The following is an 18,588-nucleotide window of genomic DNA, read 5'->3' as shown; positions in this document are numbered from 1 at the left end:
TTCAACAGCTTCAGCTGAATCCTGTTAATTCCCCCTAGTTAAGCCACACACCTCCACACACTACTTTCAGTTCTGGAGTCTTTTGAGAAATTGGGTTGGTTCTTAGCTTACTCCTCTTCAAATTTGACTTTATTGGATCTGCAAGGTCAGTTACCACTTGTCCATCTGCTTTCCAGCTTCCAAATTTATTGCTGTTGTCTCCTTTCTTGTTCTCCAAGTTTTTGTGGGTTTGTCATTTTAGAAAGACTCTGTATTATGGTTTTAGTGAGATTCCAAGTGGGATTAAGATTAGATGCATGTGTTCCTTTTGCCTTCTTAACCTGAAAGCTTATGTTCTACTCTTAACAAGTGCTGACAGAGAGATTAACACAAAAATCATCCAAGTCTGTGATAATGCCAAAAGAATCTCTCTTTTCTTTTTCTTTTTTTGGCAGGGGCTGGGGGCGTTGGGAATACAGTGGGGCTTGGAGGTCTAAATTTACTGATACAGCTGTCTAATAATAGCTAATATTTATTTAGTACTTTTCTATGTGCTTTGTATCTACATGCATCTAAATTAATCCTCATAATAACCCAATTTGTATCTCCATTTTACCAATGATGAAACAGAGGCCCAAAGAGGAAATGTAACTTTCCCAAGGTCACACAGCTCTAACAGAGTGGAACCAGAATTTAAACCCAGGCAGCCTGACGCCAAAGCTTCTGCTCTTAATTACTATTACTATACTATTAAATAATAGATATAAATTGGAAAAGTCTCCTTTATGTCTCTGTCAGTTTCATTTACTGTGTAAGCCCTTCCACTGCAGAACTGTTTAGAAGGCTTGGAACATTAACTGGGGATATCCAAAGTATCTTTTTATATACCTAGGTCTTTTATATCTTTTGAGCTGATAAGATTGTTCCAAAAAACAAAATCAGTAGCCATAGTGTACAGTCGTGTATGGCTCTGTACCAAGACAAAAGCTATGAGAATCACTACAGCCATGGGGAGGTGACACAAATTTTCAAGCCTCCAGAGCCCTGCTCACCATATTCGTTCTCTTCTAGTCATTAAATGGTGCCTTATGAGCCTGAAGGTGTTTACTTACTTTCCCAGTGTGAGCAAATTATTCCCTGATCATTGACTGGATCTAGAACCCTGGGGGGGATTTTTAATAAACTTTTGAAGTGGAAATTAAAATTCATCAGAATAAGTTAATCTTCCTGAAATTAGTTTTCAGTCTTCAAAATACTGTCCTTTCCTGCCTCATAATGATAAAGGAAACACAAATATCTCACAGAGAAACTACAAAGACCAAAGAATGCATGTGAATGTTTGGAGAAAAGTCACACTATGAGTCAGGAGCCAAATCTTCTGTCTTCTAGACAGCTCTGACTCTCAGCTAGCTGGGAAAATCCATCCAAGCCAACAATGTAATCGTTTTCTAAAAGGCTGGATAACTGTGTGGGTGCTAATGGCATGGGAGAAGACCTGGTACACAGAAAACACATCCCACACTTGACAGGATGTTCCCAAGGCAGGAAGGGCATTTCTCTTCCTCAGTAGAATTGTTTCATTGACTAAAGACAACATGAGATCATTGAAATCTCCCGAAAATACCAAAGACTGTCAGAAGCAGGATATAGGACATAGTGAGTCTAATATAATAAACCAGGGGGGTCATTTATGATATCATAATAAAGTAATAGTATTTTGTGTATGTATATACTTTCTTCCAGGAGATTCAAAGAGCTTTATAGAATCAGTCAGTCATGAAAGTTTTAAATCTTCTGTGCCCCAAGCACCTGGTCCCAGAGATGGGAGCAGGACCCTGGCTCAGTCTCAGCCTTTCCTCTCTGCAGCTACACCACCAGGCTCATGAAGCTTCCGCTCCTGGAATACCACCCAGTGAAAGCTTCCCTCTTGCTTCTCAACCCAGCTTCTGCTGCTTCTCTAAGACACTTCCTTTTCTCATCTTCTTCCATCTCTCATTTTCATCAAGTGCTAATCTGTATCCTACATGGTATATAGCTCTTGAACAGTTCCAGCGAGGAAATATCATTAATCTTCCTTTAAATAAGTGATCTCTCTCTTGCTCTGCAAGCAGCAGCAGCTCTCAAAGGTAGAACTGATGCTGAGACAGCACCATGAGTAGCAGGCAAATGAAAACATGATGAGAAGCCTCGAGCCACAACCTTGGTGGGTTTCCTGCAGTCTCGTCCTTGGTGGTGTTTTCAGAGGTACACAGGAAAATGTTGAATATGTGTTTGTGATCTTCCAAGTCCGAGAACACTGCCTCCAGAGACTTCATCAGTCATTGACTGTGTCCGTGAAGTGGTTTCATGTTCTCTTAGTTTGTGGGAAATAATTTTCAAAATTAATTAATGCACATGAAAGAAAAGGATCCAAAGAATCTTTATTTACTTTTCTGGCTTTCTCTTGTCTGCTTTTGACTTAATTAACGCCATCATATCCTGAAATCCAGCCAGACTCAAAGAGGAAAACCCCCCCCATTCATCCCTGTTTCAGCCCCAAGTTACTGTGAGGTTGTGTTTAGTGAAGCTATAGCCTAAAAAGTGGACATGTACTTCCTGGCTTAGTCTCCCAAACAATTTGTGTAACCAGTATTAGAAATTGGTATTCTTTTATAGTGGAACAGTAGGCAGGCTATTTGTGGTTATTTTAAGAATTTCTCTTCTGTTTTTTTTGGAATTTTAAGTCTCTCCACTTATAAATAACTATACAAATAACTACAAATATTCTCTTTCACATCAACACTCTGTTTAAAATTAACCCGCTTTCCTTTTGCAGCTCAGATGCTGAACACTACAGCAGTGTGTATGTGTAAAGAGGAGGCAGGTCCAAGATGAAATCACTTCATGTCCTCCCTGGTGTGAGCACTTGCCTGGTTTATCTGAGAAAAGCGAGGCCTCCAAAAGCTTAGAGCCACCAAGTGCATGATGCCGTGCTCCTCAGCCACCTGCCCGCTCACAGTATGCACCTGTAACAGCTGCTGACCATTTTCAGAGAGACCAGTTTCTACTTTAATCAAGCTCCCCTCCTACATCAGATCCTTTAAAGAAACGATCCACAGCTGAGTGCAGGAATCTTTGAACTTTCTGTGGTTCCCGAAGAGCTGTTTACACCCATTCATTTCTCACATCGAATAACAGCGTCAGCAGCTGCCAGGGAATGACACCGGTGCATGATCCACGGAGTACTGGGCTCTAACTAGCGGAGTAGAATGGGGGCCTGCTCCTAACCAAGGCTAAGACAAGTACAGCTTCTCCTCACCATTCCCTCGTTGACTCATTACAGGTGGAAGGAAACGTACTTCAGCACTAACATGCGGCCTCCTGGGACCACCTTATCAAATAGGCCCCTAGTTGTGTTTCCTCAAGTCATGACCAAGGAGGAGACGTTGCCAGAAACAGCTTGCCCTGAAAGCCAGGTGGTTTTGAGATGCTTTCTCCAAAGATCTTTTCATATAGAAATTGTGTGTGAGTGATGACATTTTACATTTTTGTTGATGATGACTTGATAAATGATAACAGTTAAGGATGTGTGTGGGGGGGGCACCTTATTCACATTTTATAGATAAAGAGATCCGAGCAAATAAATAGGAATTTGGAATTCCTGACTCAGGTCAGAACCCAAAAGCATAGATCCTATAGTGATCTAAATATAAATTTGGAATATCTTTAATAGTAAATAGATAGGGAGAGTAATATTAGATGACTGATGGTTCGATTATGGTTCCACCTGAAATTGCCTTTTGACCAAATGTTAGCCTGAGCTAGGGGCGATTATTATCCGCACTGACTGTCTCACTGCATGCAGCCAGGATGCTGAGTGCTGTAAATCTCTCCATTGTGCCTGCTGCTGCTGCCTCTAGGCACTCCTGGCTCACACGTCTGCGGTGGGCTCCCACTCCTGTGTCTCATCTGCACTGCTGCCCTCAAGCCTCCTGCTCCACCCCCTCTGCCACCCCCCTGCCAGTGACTCACTTCCCATTGCACACAAAATAGAAGATATCACGAGGAACAACCTCACATGTCAACATATACACCACACACACTCATGCACCAACCACATAACCCAACCAACTTGTCTGTGCTTAGACCTGTCTCAGAGCAAGAGGTGTTCTCTCCATGTGTTCTCTCGATTCCCTCTGCCTGCTTTCTCAGAACCTTGTGCCACCACTTATCCCCTCCATGCCTGTATCTTCAGCCTCTGCCTTGCTACTGGCTTTTTCTGATCAGAATATAAATATTCTCAGGTGTCTTCCCTCTTTAAAAAAAACAAAACCAAAAACCTCTTCTCTTTACAGTGAAGCTTCTGGGAGGTTGGAGGTTTGGAAGAGGCCACACCACTCAGTATCTGAAATAAGCGTAATTGATTGTTATTTTTCATAAGCAAAATAGAGCCACGCTTGTAAGACAGTCTCTCTGGACAAAGCAAACTGCAGCCTTATTTAGAGTTTAGGGAACTGACTGAAATCTCACTCCTGCCCCCCAGGGCATCCTCCAAATGACTCCTCCGGGTTGCAGGCCACATTTTGGTGTGTCTGTGGCACTGACAGCCTCTCCTTCCTTCTTGAAATGTGCCTTGTAGTCTTTCTGAGGGGCCACTGTCTCTTGGTTTTTCTTCTCTCTCTCTGGCCATTCCTCAGCTTCCGTTAAAGTCTTGTCTTATCACTCTACCCTTTAAATAATAGTGTTCCTGAGGTTCCATCCTTGGCTTTCTTCCCTTCTAAGTCTGTATCCTAAGCTGTTCTACCTCATCTACTCGCTGACGGCTGCTGCCGCCCTGTGTTCCCTGATGACTCCACATCTTTATCTCCAGCCCAAAGCCCTCTCCTAAATGGTCAAGTCTCATAACTGGCTGCCCGCTGGACATCTCCCACCTAGGGGTGTCATGAGCTCCTCCTCTGATAGACCCTGTCTTGCTACCATCCGCTATCCAGTTGTCCAAATCTTCCTTGATTTATCCCGCTCCATATTTCCAATCAATGACTAAGTCTGGTAAGTTCTGCTTTGCTGTCAGAGGGCTCTCTCTCCTCTCCATCTTTACTGCCAATGCCTCAGTTCTGATTCTCTCTTACCTGAATTACTGCAGAAGCCCCCTGCTTGCTCTCCTTATTCGAGGCCCGTCTTCTTGCAACCCACAATTTTGACCTGTCTAAATTGGTAGTCATGTCACGCTCCTGTTTTAAATCCTTTGTTTTTCCCCCATTGCTTTCAGGGGGTAAAAGACTCCTTATCACGGCTTACCAGGCCCCTGTGATCTGACCCCTACATTCATTTCCCGCCTTATTTCTGGCACTCCCATCTCATCCTCCCACACGTATGCTTGAGCCACAGTTGACAATTTGCAGTTCCTTGAATTCAGCATGCTAATAGAGAGCCCTCACCTTCAACATGCTGCTCCTTGTCCTTGGAAACTCCCATTCTTTGCCTGGATAATTCATCTGCAGACTCAGCTCAGCTGTCATTTCCTCTGTGGAGACTTCCCTGACCACCCTTCCCACCAGTCTGATATAAGTGCCCATCCTTTGTGCTCCCTCTTGGCACTTATTACATTATATTACAGTCATTTGACTGCAAACTCCTGGAGGTTAGGGATAAATGTGTCTTTATATCTGTATCCCCTGTACCCCCTGCCTAGCAACTGACAGAGAAGGTTCTCATTAATGTTTGATGAATGAACTGGCCTTTTTACTTTACCAGGGCTGCAATTTTAAATATACACACGCAAACACGAGCACACACACACGCATCGTACATACAGATCAAAAAAACCCTTGAATCCGATCAAGTCTCTAGATCCACCTACCAATTTATAGGAAACATAGAGGACTGGAAAATACGTTACATGATACTATAGGGATGCTGTTAGCAAAATCTAAATGTGGGAAATTCCATAAGACAAACAGCCACGTTTCTTTAAGTACAGTCAAGCAGTTGCAATGTATGGAGCTTTTTTAGATCCCGATTTCTTTTCTCATCTTTACAAACTGAAACTCTGTACCCATTAAACAATAACTTCTCATTCTCCTCTCCCCAGGCCCTTGGCAACCGCCATTCTGTTTTCTATCTCTATGAATTTGACTACTCTAGGTACCTTGTGTAAATGGAATCATACAATATTTGTCCTTTTGTGTCTGGCTCATTTCACTTAATGTCTTTAATAAAGGTTCATCCATGTTGTAGCATGTATGAGAATTTTATTCCTTTTTAAGGCTGAATAATATTCCATCGTATGTATATAACACATTTTATTTATGTATTCATCTGTTGATGACTTTGGGTTTTTTCCAAAACTTTCTTCCCTGAAGGTATTCTATAATAAGTATTCTTATATATGAAGTATATTGATTATAGCTATCTTGCTGAATAACTGGCACAGAACTTCTAATATCTGTAGACATCAGATCCCAAAGGCTTTAGAGTTGTTGAAGATCTACAGTCCACACAACCCAGGAAGTGCCAGAGACTGCAGAGGGGGAGGTAAAAAGTTAAGAATAGAGAAAGGAAGTTACACTGCTGTTTAGGATTACTCAGAAAAGCTCTTGCTCTCCTTGGCCTCGTCCACCTCCCAGGCAGCGTTTCTGCTTCCTGAGCATCCCTACGCAGTTATTTCTAACACGTGTAGCCCTGCCAAATGTATTTTTACCCTAAGCTCAGGAACTCCCTTTAGCAATTTTATGCCAAAAGTAAGTGTGTCACTTAGGAGTGAAAAAAAAAAACCTCTTATCTGTTCCTACAGGAGATAAACCAAATTAGAATGGAAGCCAAACCAGAAAATGTTTGCACCAAATATTACGCTGAAATTTGTTCTTACTCTTCTGGGTTTTGGAGAATTATCCTTTAGACATCTTAAGGAGCAATGTGGGAGGACAGGGGAGGGGGAGTGAGATCTGATCCCAGGTTAACCTTGAGGTACTGGGCGCCTGGAGTTCTGGAATCAACTTGGAATTTTAGATATTCTCTAGAATGAGTTGTACTGATTATTTTGCTCCGCTATGTGGCCCAGATTCCATACCCTTTAGGCAAATCCAGAATTGTCCCCACCATCTCTGAGTTCTCCAGGTTGAGGACAGCCCAGAGTGGATCTCGTCTTCTCTGGTCAGGACTGCCCTGAGCTCAAGGATACTCTTCCCCACTCTCTCATTTAAACCTAATCCGTGTTTATAGTCTCAAGGAGAGGATTGTCTTTTGTGGGATATTGACCATTCTGTACACATTGGATATTTGTCACACACCCCTTTATCCTTCCTGTGAAGGCCCAGTTTGGTTTTGGTTTGAGGTTTTCTGGTTTGGGGGTGGTTTTTTTTTTTTTTTTTTTTTTGGCTCTTCTGTTTGTTTACTGTTTATTTTGAGATATTTATAGATTCATATGCAGAGGTAAGAAATAATAGAGAGATCCCATGTATCGTTCACCTAATTTCCCCCAATAATAACATCTTGCCAAACAATATTATAATATCACAACTAGGATATCGATATTGATATTGATATAGTCAAGATAGAGAGCATTTCTGTCACATGAATCCCTCATGTTGCCTTCTTATAGCCACACACACTTCCCTCCTGGCCCCATGCTTCCTTAACCCCTGGCCACCACTAATCTGTTCTCAGTCTTTATAATTTTCTCATTTCAGGAATGTTATATGACAGGAATCATACCTTTGATATATATAACCTTTGGTGTTTGGCTCTTTTCACTCAGTACAGTTCTGTGGAGATAATCTAAGTTGTTGCAATATCAATAGTTTGTTCCTTTTTGTTGTTGATTAATATTCTATGGTCTGGATGTACCAATTGTTTAACTGTTCACATGTTGAAGGACATCTGGATTGTTTGTAGTTTTTAGCTATTATGAATAAACCTAAGTAGGTAAACATTTGTGTACAAGTTTTTATGTGAACATAAGTCTTCATTTCTCTCTGATAAATGCCCAGAAGTGCAGTAACTCAATGGTGCGGTAGTTGCATGTTTCATTTCATAAGAAACTGCCAAACTGTTTTCCAGAGTGGCTGTACCATTTTAAATCCCACTAGCAACATATGAGTGATTTAGTTTCCCCACATCCTCATCAGCATTTGATATTATCACTATTTTTTATTTTAGTGAGACTGATAGGTATGTAGTGATACCTCATTGGGTTATAATTTGCTTTTCCCTGATGGCTAATAATGTTGGACATCTTTTCATGTGCTTATTTATCATCTGTATGTCTTCTTCGGTTATCATTTGTATATCTTCTTCAGTGAAAGATCTTTGCTCATGTTCCATTTGGATTGTTCGCTTTTTTTAACTGTTGAGTTTTGAGGGTTCTTTATATGTTCTAGATACTAGTTCTTTGTTGAATATGTGGTTTGAAAATATTTTCTCCCAGTCTGTAACTTGTCTTTTCATCCTTTTAACAGGGCCTTTCACAGAGCAAACATTTTTAAATTTAATGAAATCCATTTTATCAATTTTTCCTTTTATGGACTTTATTTTAGGTGTCAAGTCTAAGAACTCTGTCTAGCTCTGTGTCATGAAGATTTTTCTCCTAGTTTTTTTTTTCCTAAAACTTTATAGTTTACATTTTACATTTAAGTCCACGATCCATTTTGATTTAATTTTTTCTATAAGGTGTGAGATTTAGGTAGAGTTTCATTTTTTACTTATGGATGTTCAATTGCTCCAGCAACATTTATTGAAAAGGCTATCTTTCCTTGGCATATTTGTGTGGGTTTATTTCTGGATCATCTGTTCTGTTGACCTATATGTCTATCCCCCCACCAGTATCATAGAATTTAGATTACTGTATCTGTATAATAAGGCTTAAAATGAGGTAGACTGATTTTTCCCACTGTATTCTTCTTTTTCAAAATTGTTTTAGCTATTCTTATTCTTTTGCCTTTCCATATAGTTTTGGAATAATCTTGTCTGTATCTACAAAAAAATCTTGCTGGGATTTTGATAGGAATTGCATTAAATGCTTATGTCAATTTGGGGAGAACTGACACCTCGACTATTTTGAGTCTTCGAGTCCATGAACATGGATGGTGCTGTTGAGTTCTTCTATATACTTGCTAATTTTCTGTCTAATTCTTCTCTCAGTTATTGATAGAGGAGTGTTGAAGTCTTCAGTTATAATTGTGGATTTGTCTATTTCGAAATCCTTTCAGTTCTATCAGTTTTTGCTTCACATATTTTGAAACTCTATTGTTTGGTGCACACACATCTAGGATAGCTGTGTCTTCTTGGTGGAGTGACCCTTTTATCATTATATAATGTCCCTCTGTGTCTCTGGTAATTTTCTTTGCTCTGAAATCTATTTCATTTAATATTAATGTAGCCACTCCAGCTTTCCTTTGATGAATGTTTGCATGATATAATTTTTTCCATCCTTTTACTTTCCACCAGCTTATATTGTTATATTTGAAGTGAGTTGCTTTTTAGTAGCATATAGTAGTTGGGTCATGTTTTTTAATCCACTCTGCCAACCTCTGTCTCTTAATTAATGTATTAAAACCCTTTATATTTTGTGTTATTACTGATATGTTAGGGCTTATGCCTACCATTTTATTTTTTATTTTCCGCCATCTCTGTTTTTTTTTTCTCTGTTTTATTTTCCCTGCTTTCTTGTGGGCTACTTGAACCTTTTTTAGAATTTCATTTTTATGTATCTATAGTGGTTTTTTTGTTTTGTTTTATTTTTTAATCTATAGTATCTTTGAGTGTATCTCTTTGTATAGCGTTTTTAATGGTGCTCTAGGTATTACATATATATATAACATCACAGTCTGCTGGAATCATCATTTTAACGAGTTTTCTGTCTTGCTGGACAGCCTCTTTCCTGTTCCTTTGGCTAGAGAGAATAGGCCTTTGTTGGTCTTTTTTTGTCTACGTCCATTGGCATTTCCAGGTTGCTGGCTTCTTCAGTTCCAAGTCTAGGATATATGAGGCAAAAAGAAAATTGAAAGAACTCACCAATTTGTCATTCCTCATGTCCCAAGGGCCCTAGCCAGTCTGGCTTTTTCTTTCTACCTTTCAAGGTCTTCTTATGTTTGGTTTATATATCCTGTCTGGGGGGTTTTGTTGTACTTAGTGGGAGAGATAGGGAAAAGTACATCTACCCCATCTTCCCAGAAGTGGAAATTCCTCCCAGTTTTCATTTTTGATCTAACATAGAATTAAGGTGAATTTTCTTTTTCTTTACTATTTTGACTATACCTATGATTCTGACCCAGCCCACTGGATCTAGCCTTAGAATTTACCCCAGAGGAAGTGCGCTCATAGCTAGACCGTCACAGAGTTTCAGGCCAGTGCCTTTATTCTGTACACTCATCAGTCTCTCCTGTGTCTTTCCTTTATTCTCCTTTGTTTGCACCATTTTCAGAGAGCTGCTGCTAGTAGAGACTTCTCAGCCACAAGATGGTGCCCCAGAGTAGTTCAAGCTAAGCCTTTTCTGCCCTTCCTTGGGCCACTATCTTTAACTTAAATTAGTAAACTCAAGGCCATTTATCTAAACCAGGATATAGATATGAAGACCCAATTGTGTTTTTCTTTAAGCCGTGTCTTCCCAGTTGCATGGAAACTTAAGTAATCAGTATCAAAAATTGTTTTTGTTTGAAATTTTTTTTTGTATCTTTACAGTAGCTTTGTGGGAATTCATTGGAAATTTAAAAAAGTAATTGTCATTCCTCTTAATGAATCCAGTTGCCATTTTGTATCTGGGCTCATTGAAAATAATCTGTAATCTCAGCATAATTTTAACAAAGGAATGTTGTTATAAGTGCATTCTGAAGGAGATGCACTCTCAATGTCTTTTGAGGTGTTTTAATCCATGAACCAAACTGTCTTAGTGTAGATGTTTGCTTTGATTACTAGCCTAACTTTTAAAATAATAGCTTATGAGATTATATAAACATGCATAGACTAAAAAGACGTAAATACATGTTAACAATCTTCGGGTAGTGAGGTATGAGTGGTTTCTTCTTTCGTCTTTCTTCTTGTCTGTATTTTTCAAGTTTTCCATAATAGCTACTTTTATGATGGATAAAAATAGATGTGGACATATTCTTCAGCTAATCAGAAAATGTTTATTAACCATCCAGTATATGTAGAGCCAGCGTATATGTTTTCGTAGGCTTGATAGTTGGGTAAGAAAATTATTAGGCACTCCCTCACTAAAGGCAGGGACGATGTGTTTTAAAATTTTGTGGGCTGTGATACATACCATGTGCCTTATACATGGAGAGGCCTGAGAAATAACTGTTGAATAAACACAGAAGCCATTATTTCTAGCTTTGAAGGAAAGAATTATATTTTCCTGGTTGTAAAGCTTTGGGTTTAGAATCCTCACGCTGTTCTTGGTATACTTCTCTGCTTGAGTATTAGCTCACATTCAGTAGGCAAGTTGTGTCCATTCTGTGTCTTAATTCTAGAACTAATAATTAAGGATAATAAAACGAACAACTGTTTCCTAAAATAAGAAGATTAGTAATGGAGTGGAATGGATAAAAATATATATATATAAATCCAAAGCATTAAACAGTAATTAAAAAATTCAGCCCTTGCTAATTCATTATTAGATTGTCAGAGAGTCTACATGTATATTAGACATAACAGGTGCTAAAGCAATATTTGACAACTAACCAAATGAATGAAATTTTATTGATTAAAGAATTTTAAATAATATCCTGAAAATCTACATGGGAAGAAATCATGAGTAAGGGCAAGCTAGACTAAAATCAGTGCCTTTTCCAACCAAGACCCAAGAAAATTAAGGATCTCTTGAATGACTTTCAACTTGTGATTTTTGTAGTCCCAGCAATTCTTATAAATTAAAGAACTTTTATATTTCTGATACACTATTATATAACATAAATTTTAATTGGCTTTTTTTTTACTTAATATATCCATTTATAGCTTAGTTTAATAGGTTGTACATGAAAGTAATATGGACTTTTCCTTATGAAAGATTGAATGTAGGCAAGCTCACCAAAGTACTAGATTTACTAAAAATCCAAGTCTAGACTTTTGAGAGGAGTTCCTGTGCACACAAGACGTGGGAAGTGGAGAGAATGGGAGTAAATTCACTGATGAAATAGGCTACAGGATGGATAGTGACAGACCTTAGGGAGGAAAAAGTTCAATGAAGGGTAGCAGTATCAGCAGAATCATGACATGGAAAAGTTGGCCAAAAAGTCACTCTCTAGTCAGCGATTTACAAACTTTTTTAAAAAAAGAAGTAGAACGCTTTATTCAAATGAAAACTTATGCAGAATACCAGTATATAAATATATAAAAGCTGAGCTGTTTTGGTTGAAACCAGATTGGGAGTGTATAGAACCAAACCCCATACTCCTTAGCCTCCCTGTGTCTATCCCAGTGGGCTCTAGGGAACACAGTTTAAAAACAACTCATCTAGTCTATGCTTAGAAAACCCTTCTGGATCCAGAGTATCCTGACCAGTGGGCAGGTGTCACGCATTAATTTGAAATAAGGAAGCATTTTCCTCAGGCTTACAAAGATGGAAAATTATTTTAAGGAATGTTTTCTCACCTCTTACCAGAAAAAGAGTGTTTCACCATTGAGATTACCAGCTGCAAGAATCACTCCACTGACCTGAGGTTCTTCCCTTGACGCTCTTGGGGGCTGGCTTTGTGTTTTTTAGCTCTTGGGTGTGGTCTCTCAATTAGCCAAGCAGAATCTGCGACTACTGGTCCTGGGCCGGAAGCACATGCTAAGGCAGGGTTCCCGGTGGAGAAGGGATGAGATGGAAAAGCTGCAAAAGCAAGCCAGCTGTTTCTTTGCTGACAACATGTGAGTACTGAAGGTAATAGGTAAATTACACTAGGCTCCAGTCATCTGCTTGTTAGTACCTATTTTTACCATTTTTTAAATTGAATTATTTTATTGAGGTCATATTGGTTTATAACATTGTGTAATTGCAGGTGTACATTATTATATATCAGTTTCTGTGTAGACTACATCATGCTCACCACCAATAGTCTAGTTTTTATCCATCACCATACATGTGTGCCCCTTACCCCTTTTGCCCTCCCTGCCCCCTTCCCCTCTGGTAACCACTAATCTGTTCTCCTTATCCATGTGTTTATCTTCCACATATGAGTAAAATCATATGGTGTTTGTCTTTGTCTGGTTTATTTTCACCATTTTTAAAGTGCATGTGTATGTATGTATAGATACTCAGCCTCATTAAAAAAAATAAAAAGACTTGAGGCAGTTTACAAAAATACAGTTTCTACAGCAGGATAAACTTAAATAGATGAGGTTCAAGGAGAAATGAGGGGGAAGACGAAGTCAGAAGTGAGATTATATACGGAATGCATGTCATAAGGTCCTGAATAGATGATTTAACAAATACTTTACAGATATGAGCACCTTCTGTGTTCTTGGAGAGACAGCAGTAAACAAAAGCAAGTCCCTGCCCTCTCGGGACTGAAAATAAACAGGTAAACAAACGCACAGGTAGTGTAATTCCAGGCAGTGATCAGTGCTCTGAAGACAGCAAAGCTGAGCGAGTAGACAGAAAGGGATTAGGCAGGGGTGGGTCAGAGGGTAGTGGGTGGAGTGGTCAGGAATGGCCTTTGGGAGGGGGCAGATCTGAAGGGAAGGAGTGAGGCGTTTGAGAAAGGGGGAGAGGTGGTGAGAAGAACATACGAGGTAGGGGGAACAGCAAGTAGCAAGTGTTCAAAAAGCCCTGAGGCAGAAATGAGCTTGGCGTGTTTGAGGAAAGCAAGCGGGCCAGTGTAGGTGGGCTGTAGCAGCAAGAAGGAAAGTAGTAGCTTCTGAGGCAGAGGAAAGGCAGGAACCACATTACTGAGGCCCTCATAGGCTCTGGTGGGCAAGCAACGGGCCTGGATTTTATTCTAAATATAAACGGAATGGTGCTATGAACTACAGCTTCCCAGGGAGCCAAAGGAACATGGAAAACATGATCAGTGACAAATGTACAGTGTCTGTAAAGTAAGACGAAAGCAGCTAATCAGGAGGAGCACAGACCCGCAGCAGCACATATAAACAGGCATTTCGTTTTTCATGCTATTCCCCCCGCCCCCAAAGCCCCAGTAGATAGTTGTACGTCATAGCTGCACATCCTTCTAGTTGCTGTATGTGGGACGCGGCCTCAGCATGGCCGGAGAAGCGGTGTGTCGGTGCGTGCCCGGGATCCGAACCCGGGCCGCCAGCAGCAGAGCGCGCCCACTTAACCGCTAAGCCATGGGGCCGGCCCTTCATGCTATTTATGCTGACAAAAGTTTATTTCCCACTTTGCGTGGATAGTGTGTATGCCTCAGCCCCAAGTCTAGGTTTCATTAGGCTGAATGTGATAACTTGAAGATTTGTCAGTATTCCCCAAGTCATTTATTCTTTTTTTTTTTTTTTTTGTGAGGAAGATCAGCACTGAGCGAACATCCATGCCAATCCTCCTCTTTTTGCTGAGGAAGGCTGGCCCTGAGCCAACATCTATTGCCAATCCTCCTCCTTTTTTTTTTTTCCCCTTTTCTCCCCAGAGCTCCAGTAGATAGTTATATGTCATAGTTGCACATCCTTCTAGTTGCTGTATGTGGGACGCGGCCTCAGCATGGCCGGACAAGCAGTGCGTCAGTGCGCACCTGGGATCCGAACCCGGGCCGCCAGTAGCGGAGCGCGCGCACTTAACCGCTAAGCCACGGGGCCGGCCCCCAAGTCATTTATTCTTAAAAAGGTAAAATGGCTCTCGATGCATGAAGCAGAAGGCTAACCCCTCATTCAGATCCCAGACCAAATCCCTTTTTTGTTTAAGTCCATTTATTTATTCACGGGAGGGGGTGCTTCCATGTGTCCAAGAGTAGAAGACAATAATAATGCTCTTCACGCAATCACCTTAGACAACGTGCGGTAGACATTAGGAGCGCAAGCTTGGGAATTAGTCTACCCAGGTTGAGATCATGGCCCAGCCACTTTCTATCTAGGAAGGCGTTTCCCTTCTCTGCATCTTCTTTTCTTCATGCATAATCTTCATGGGGTTGTTGTGAAGATTAAATGAAATAATACCTGTAAATAATACATGTAAAACTCTTGGCACAGCACCAAGTACATGGAAAGCTTATATGTTAGTTGCTGTCATCATCATTGTTATTTTTCTTAGGTAGGAGAATTGGATAAATGCAAAGTGTTATAACCAAGAAGCCTGTTGGAAATTGATCTCATGCTTGGTTTGGGGCCTGTATTTATTGCATCCACTGACGTTCCAAACCTAGTTGTAAAGATTGATTCAGTGACCTTCTCTGGCTTTGGATTTGAATATTTAAATTTAACGTTAACTCTGTTTTCCACTAACGTGCCAAAGAAGCCACTTCAAACATACATTAGATAGAATAGTATAGTGAATCCCCATGTAACTGTCATCCAGTGACAACAATTACCATCGTTTTGCTAATCTTGTTCCATATAACCCCCCACATTTTTTCTTTTTTTCTTTCTCTCTCTTTTTCCTGGAGACTTTTAAGGTAGATTCTAGTCATTTTATCATTTCACTTGAAATACTCCAGTATAAGGTAAACTTTAAATGGTCCTACTTTGGGTCACTTGGATCAAGGCCTAAGGCCTATCACATGTTGCAGTCTGAATCTCCTGAGCCAGGGGAGCTACTGCCACTTTTACAGAACATGTACTCAAGTGGTGAGTGCTGATGTTGAGGGTCTATTGGAGACTCTGAGTCACTGGCTCTTCTCAAAGCAGGAGATGCCTTCAGGTGCTCATCGGTGTGACTTCCAGGAGCTGCTTTGAGATACCAGTTTCGACTTTGAGAGCAGCCCGTTATTTCTGGTGGCTTGCAAGAAAAGTGTCGTCCTGCCCTATTAGTATTATGAGTGTGTCTTGAATTTGAGTGAGGAAAAGGGAGACAATGTGTGCTATCTGGTATAAGAGGCAAATAGGAAAAATGCCCTGGGAACACAAAACCAACTTTAGAGTGTGAAGAGAGAATTATTTTTAGAATTTTTCATTCTAGTGGGAGAGCCTAGTTAAGCCGTTAAGAGTTAGCATTAGCATTTCCTTCCCCTTAGCTTTCCATCTGTGTTCTAGATAGTGTTGCCCACCAGCTAAGGGCTTGCAGGTGGTTCATAAGAATCGCTGAGATCATGTCGGTTAAGAATGTAGAGCACCTCTGAGGAAAGTAGACTGGAAGTGAAAAGCATGGTGACGAATGCTATCCTCTGCCTCCTGGGGGTGTGCTTGATGGTGTCCTTTCTTCTGCCTGGCTCAGCTCAGAGGATGATCCGTTCCTTCTGTATGCCGCACTGCACTCGGGGAACCACTGCAAGTTTATCACAAAAGACCTGATGCGGGATCACAAGGCCTGTCTACCGGATGCCAAGACCCAACGCCTGTTTTTTAAGTGGCAGCAGGGACACCAGCTGGCAATTATTAATTGGCTTCCAGGATCAAAAATAACCTTTCAGGTATGTTACCTGTTCTCTACATAATGTCAACAGAGTCAAGTATATAGTAAGAATATGGCATAGTCAAAGAATGTTGCAACTAATTGAAGGTTCTAAATGTTTGTTTTTCTCAGTTTTAGTTTGGTATTTGGAATTAGCCAGTTCCTGGAAACAGAAAGTCTGCCAGAGGAAAAGTTTTCATAGGCCAACCCCACATTAATTGACACATTGAAAACACCTAGGATGTCATCAATTGTGACTTCAATTATGTCATCAATTACAACTCTTCATACGTGTTTTTTATTTTCCTATTTATTTGCAGTAGCTAAAAATTCCTTATCCCTGATGGTTTGTCATACTTCTACTTCTGCTAAGTTACTCCATTTTCCTGTTTATTCCACTTCTATGGCACAGTCTCCTTTGACTCTAGTTTAGACACCTATAAATACAAGGAAGCCTCTTGTATGAAAGCAAGGGGAGAAACTCCAAAGGCAAGTTATTACAGAAAAATACACTAGCCAATGGTAGATATGGTCCAATGATCAAAAAATATACAAAACAATAAGTTTATAGGAAATATGGTATCAAATGATACTACAGAGATGCTGTCAGTAAAATCAAGACTGTGGGAAATGATACAGGGCAACTGACCTGGGTTCCTCAACAACAAGAAAATTGTAAGAAAAATAGAGATGGAAAGGGAAGCTCTAGATTAAAAGAGAGTTAAGAGGTAATTCAATTAGTCACAATGTAATAATAACCTTATTTCAATTCCTATTCAAACAAATAAACTGTAAAAGATATGTACACCCAATTAATAAGTAGAGAAATGTAAACAGTAGAAAATTGATAGTGTTAAGCAATTATTAATTCTTAAGTGTAATAATGGTATTGATCTTGTATTTACAAAATAGGTCCTTATCTTTTAGAGATACATACTGAATATTACAGAAGAAATGATATAATATCTGAGATTTGCTTCAGAATAATCTTGGCGATGGGAGGGCTGGGGAGAGGAAGTGGGTGGGGTATGGATGAAATAAGATTAGCCATGAGTTGATAATGATTGAAGCAGCGGGTACACAGGAGTTCATTATACTGTTTCTCTACTTTTCTCTCTCACATAAAAACCGATAAAGGCAACAAAAGAAATACTGTATCCTATAAATGTGATGCTCTTGTAGAGAATCTTTAACCTGAAAAATGAAACCCCTCAAAAAAGGAACTCCTAATACTAGGGTTTATCTTTGTAGAGCTAGCTGCTCTTTGAAAAAAATCCATTGTTAAGTAAGATAGAGAATACTCCTCTGAAGCAAAATGAGACATTGTCGAAAAAGAAAGGGAAATGGCCAGGTAACCGTTTAGTGTTGTTCTCAGTGTTTGGTTCCTTTTTAATTCAACAGCATATTCTCAGCCATGATACAGTGGTGCAAACAACTGGAGATTCGTGGCACATACCATATGATGAAGACCTGGTGGAAAGGTATTCCTATGAAGTACCAACCAAATGGCTTTGCCTTCACCGAAAGGCATAAAGACTCTTACCCCCAAGCTAAATTTGTGTTTGGGTGCCTTCCTGGTTGACATCAGAGCTCTTAAGTCTATGCTTGTTTAGAGCATTGCTTCATCCTGTTTGATCCAGTTTGTCCTGTTTGGTCCAGTTGGTTTGTATGTCAACAAATTGATTTTTTAATTAAATATGATATAATATCTTTTCATAACCAGTTGCATTTTTCCCCCTAACATTTGTTTTTGGAGGCTTATCCAGAGTTGGGGAACTCAGTGCAGAGGAAAGCCTACATTTCTCCTGTTGGGCCAGCCATTCCCCTTAGTTGGGCGACAGGTACTTCTGATATCCATTTTGCTACTCCTGACCTCACCTTCCAGGTCTACCAATAGCGGAACCAATCCATCTGGCCCTGGCCCCTGGGTTGTTTCTAACCTCCTTCTCCCATTTCTGATATCATCTCATCCTCTGCATATTATCTCCTACCCACACTGAATCAGTTATGGTCCTCTGTGATAAACCGGCCAAGATATCAAAGGCTTATTGTCAACTTTTACTTTTCACCCAATGATTTGGGTTGGAGGAAAGGGGGCAATTCTTTCTCTTTAGACTATGATTGTTTCTTCTTCATTCTATAATGGCTTTTCCAAA

At 40.0% G+C, this 18,588-nt stretch overlaps 1 protein-coding gene across 2 annotated transcripts in view; it reads left to right on the top strand.

Annotated features, from left to right (window-relative positions):
- PRORP (protein only RNase P catalytic subunit) overlaps window positions 1–18,154 on the top strand; it is a 130,121-nt gene extending 111,967 nt beyond the window's left edge. For both annotated transcript variants that reach the window (XM_087422605.1, XM_004436407.3), the window contains exons 6-8: window positions 12,659–12,807; window positions 16,256–16,451; window positions 17,834–18,154. In XM_087422605.1, coding sequence (XP_087278731.1) covers window positions 12,659–12,807; window positions 16,256–16,451; window positions 17,834–17,965 — 477 coding nt within the window. In that variant the 3' untranslated portion in view covers window positions 17,966–18,154. The remainder of the gene's footprint in view (window positions 1–12,658; window positions 12,808–16,255; window positions 16,452–17,833) is intronic.
- Window positions 18,155–18,588: the final 434 nt, after the last annotated feature.

The sequence above is a fragment of the Ceratotherium simum genome, chromosome 3 (genome assembly GCF_057802395.1).
Source record: "Ceratotherium simum simum isolate JZ-2026a chromosome 3, ASM5780239v1, whole genome shotgun sequence".
NCBI classification, from domain to species: Eukaryota; Metazoa; Chordata; class Mammalia; order Perissodactyla; family Rhinocerotidae; genus Ceratotherium; species Ceratotherium simum.
This window is presented reverse-complemented; position numbering and strand designations above follow the sequence as displayed.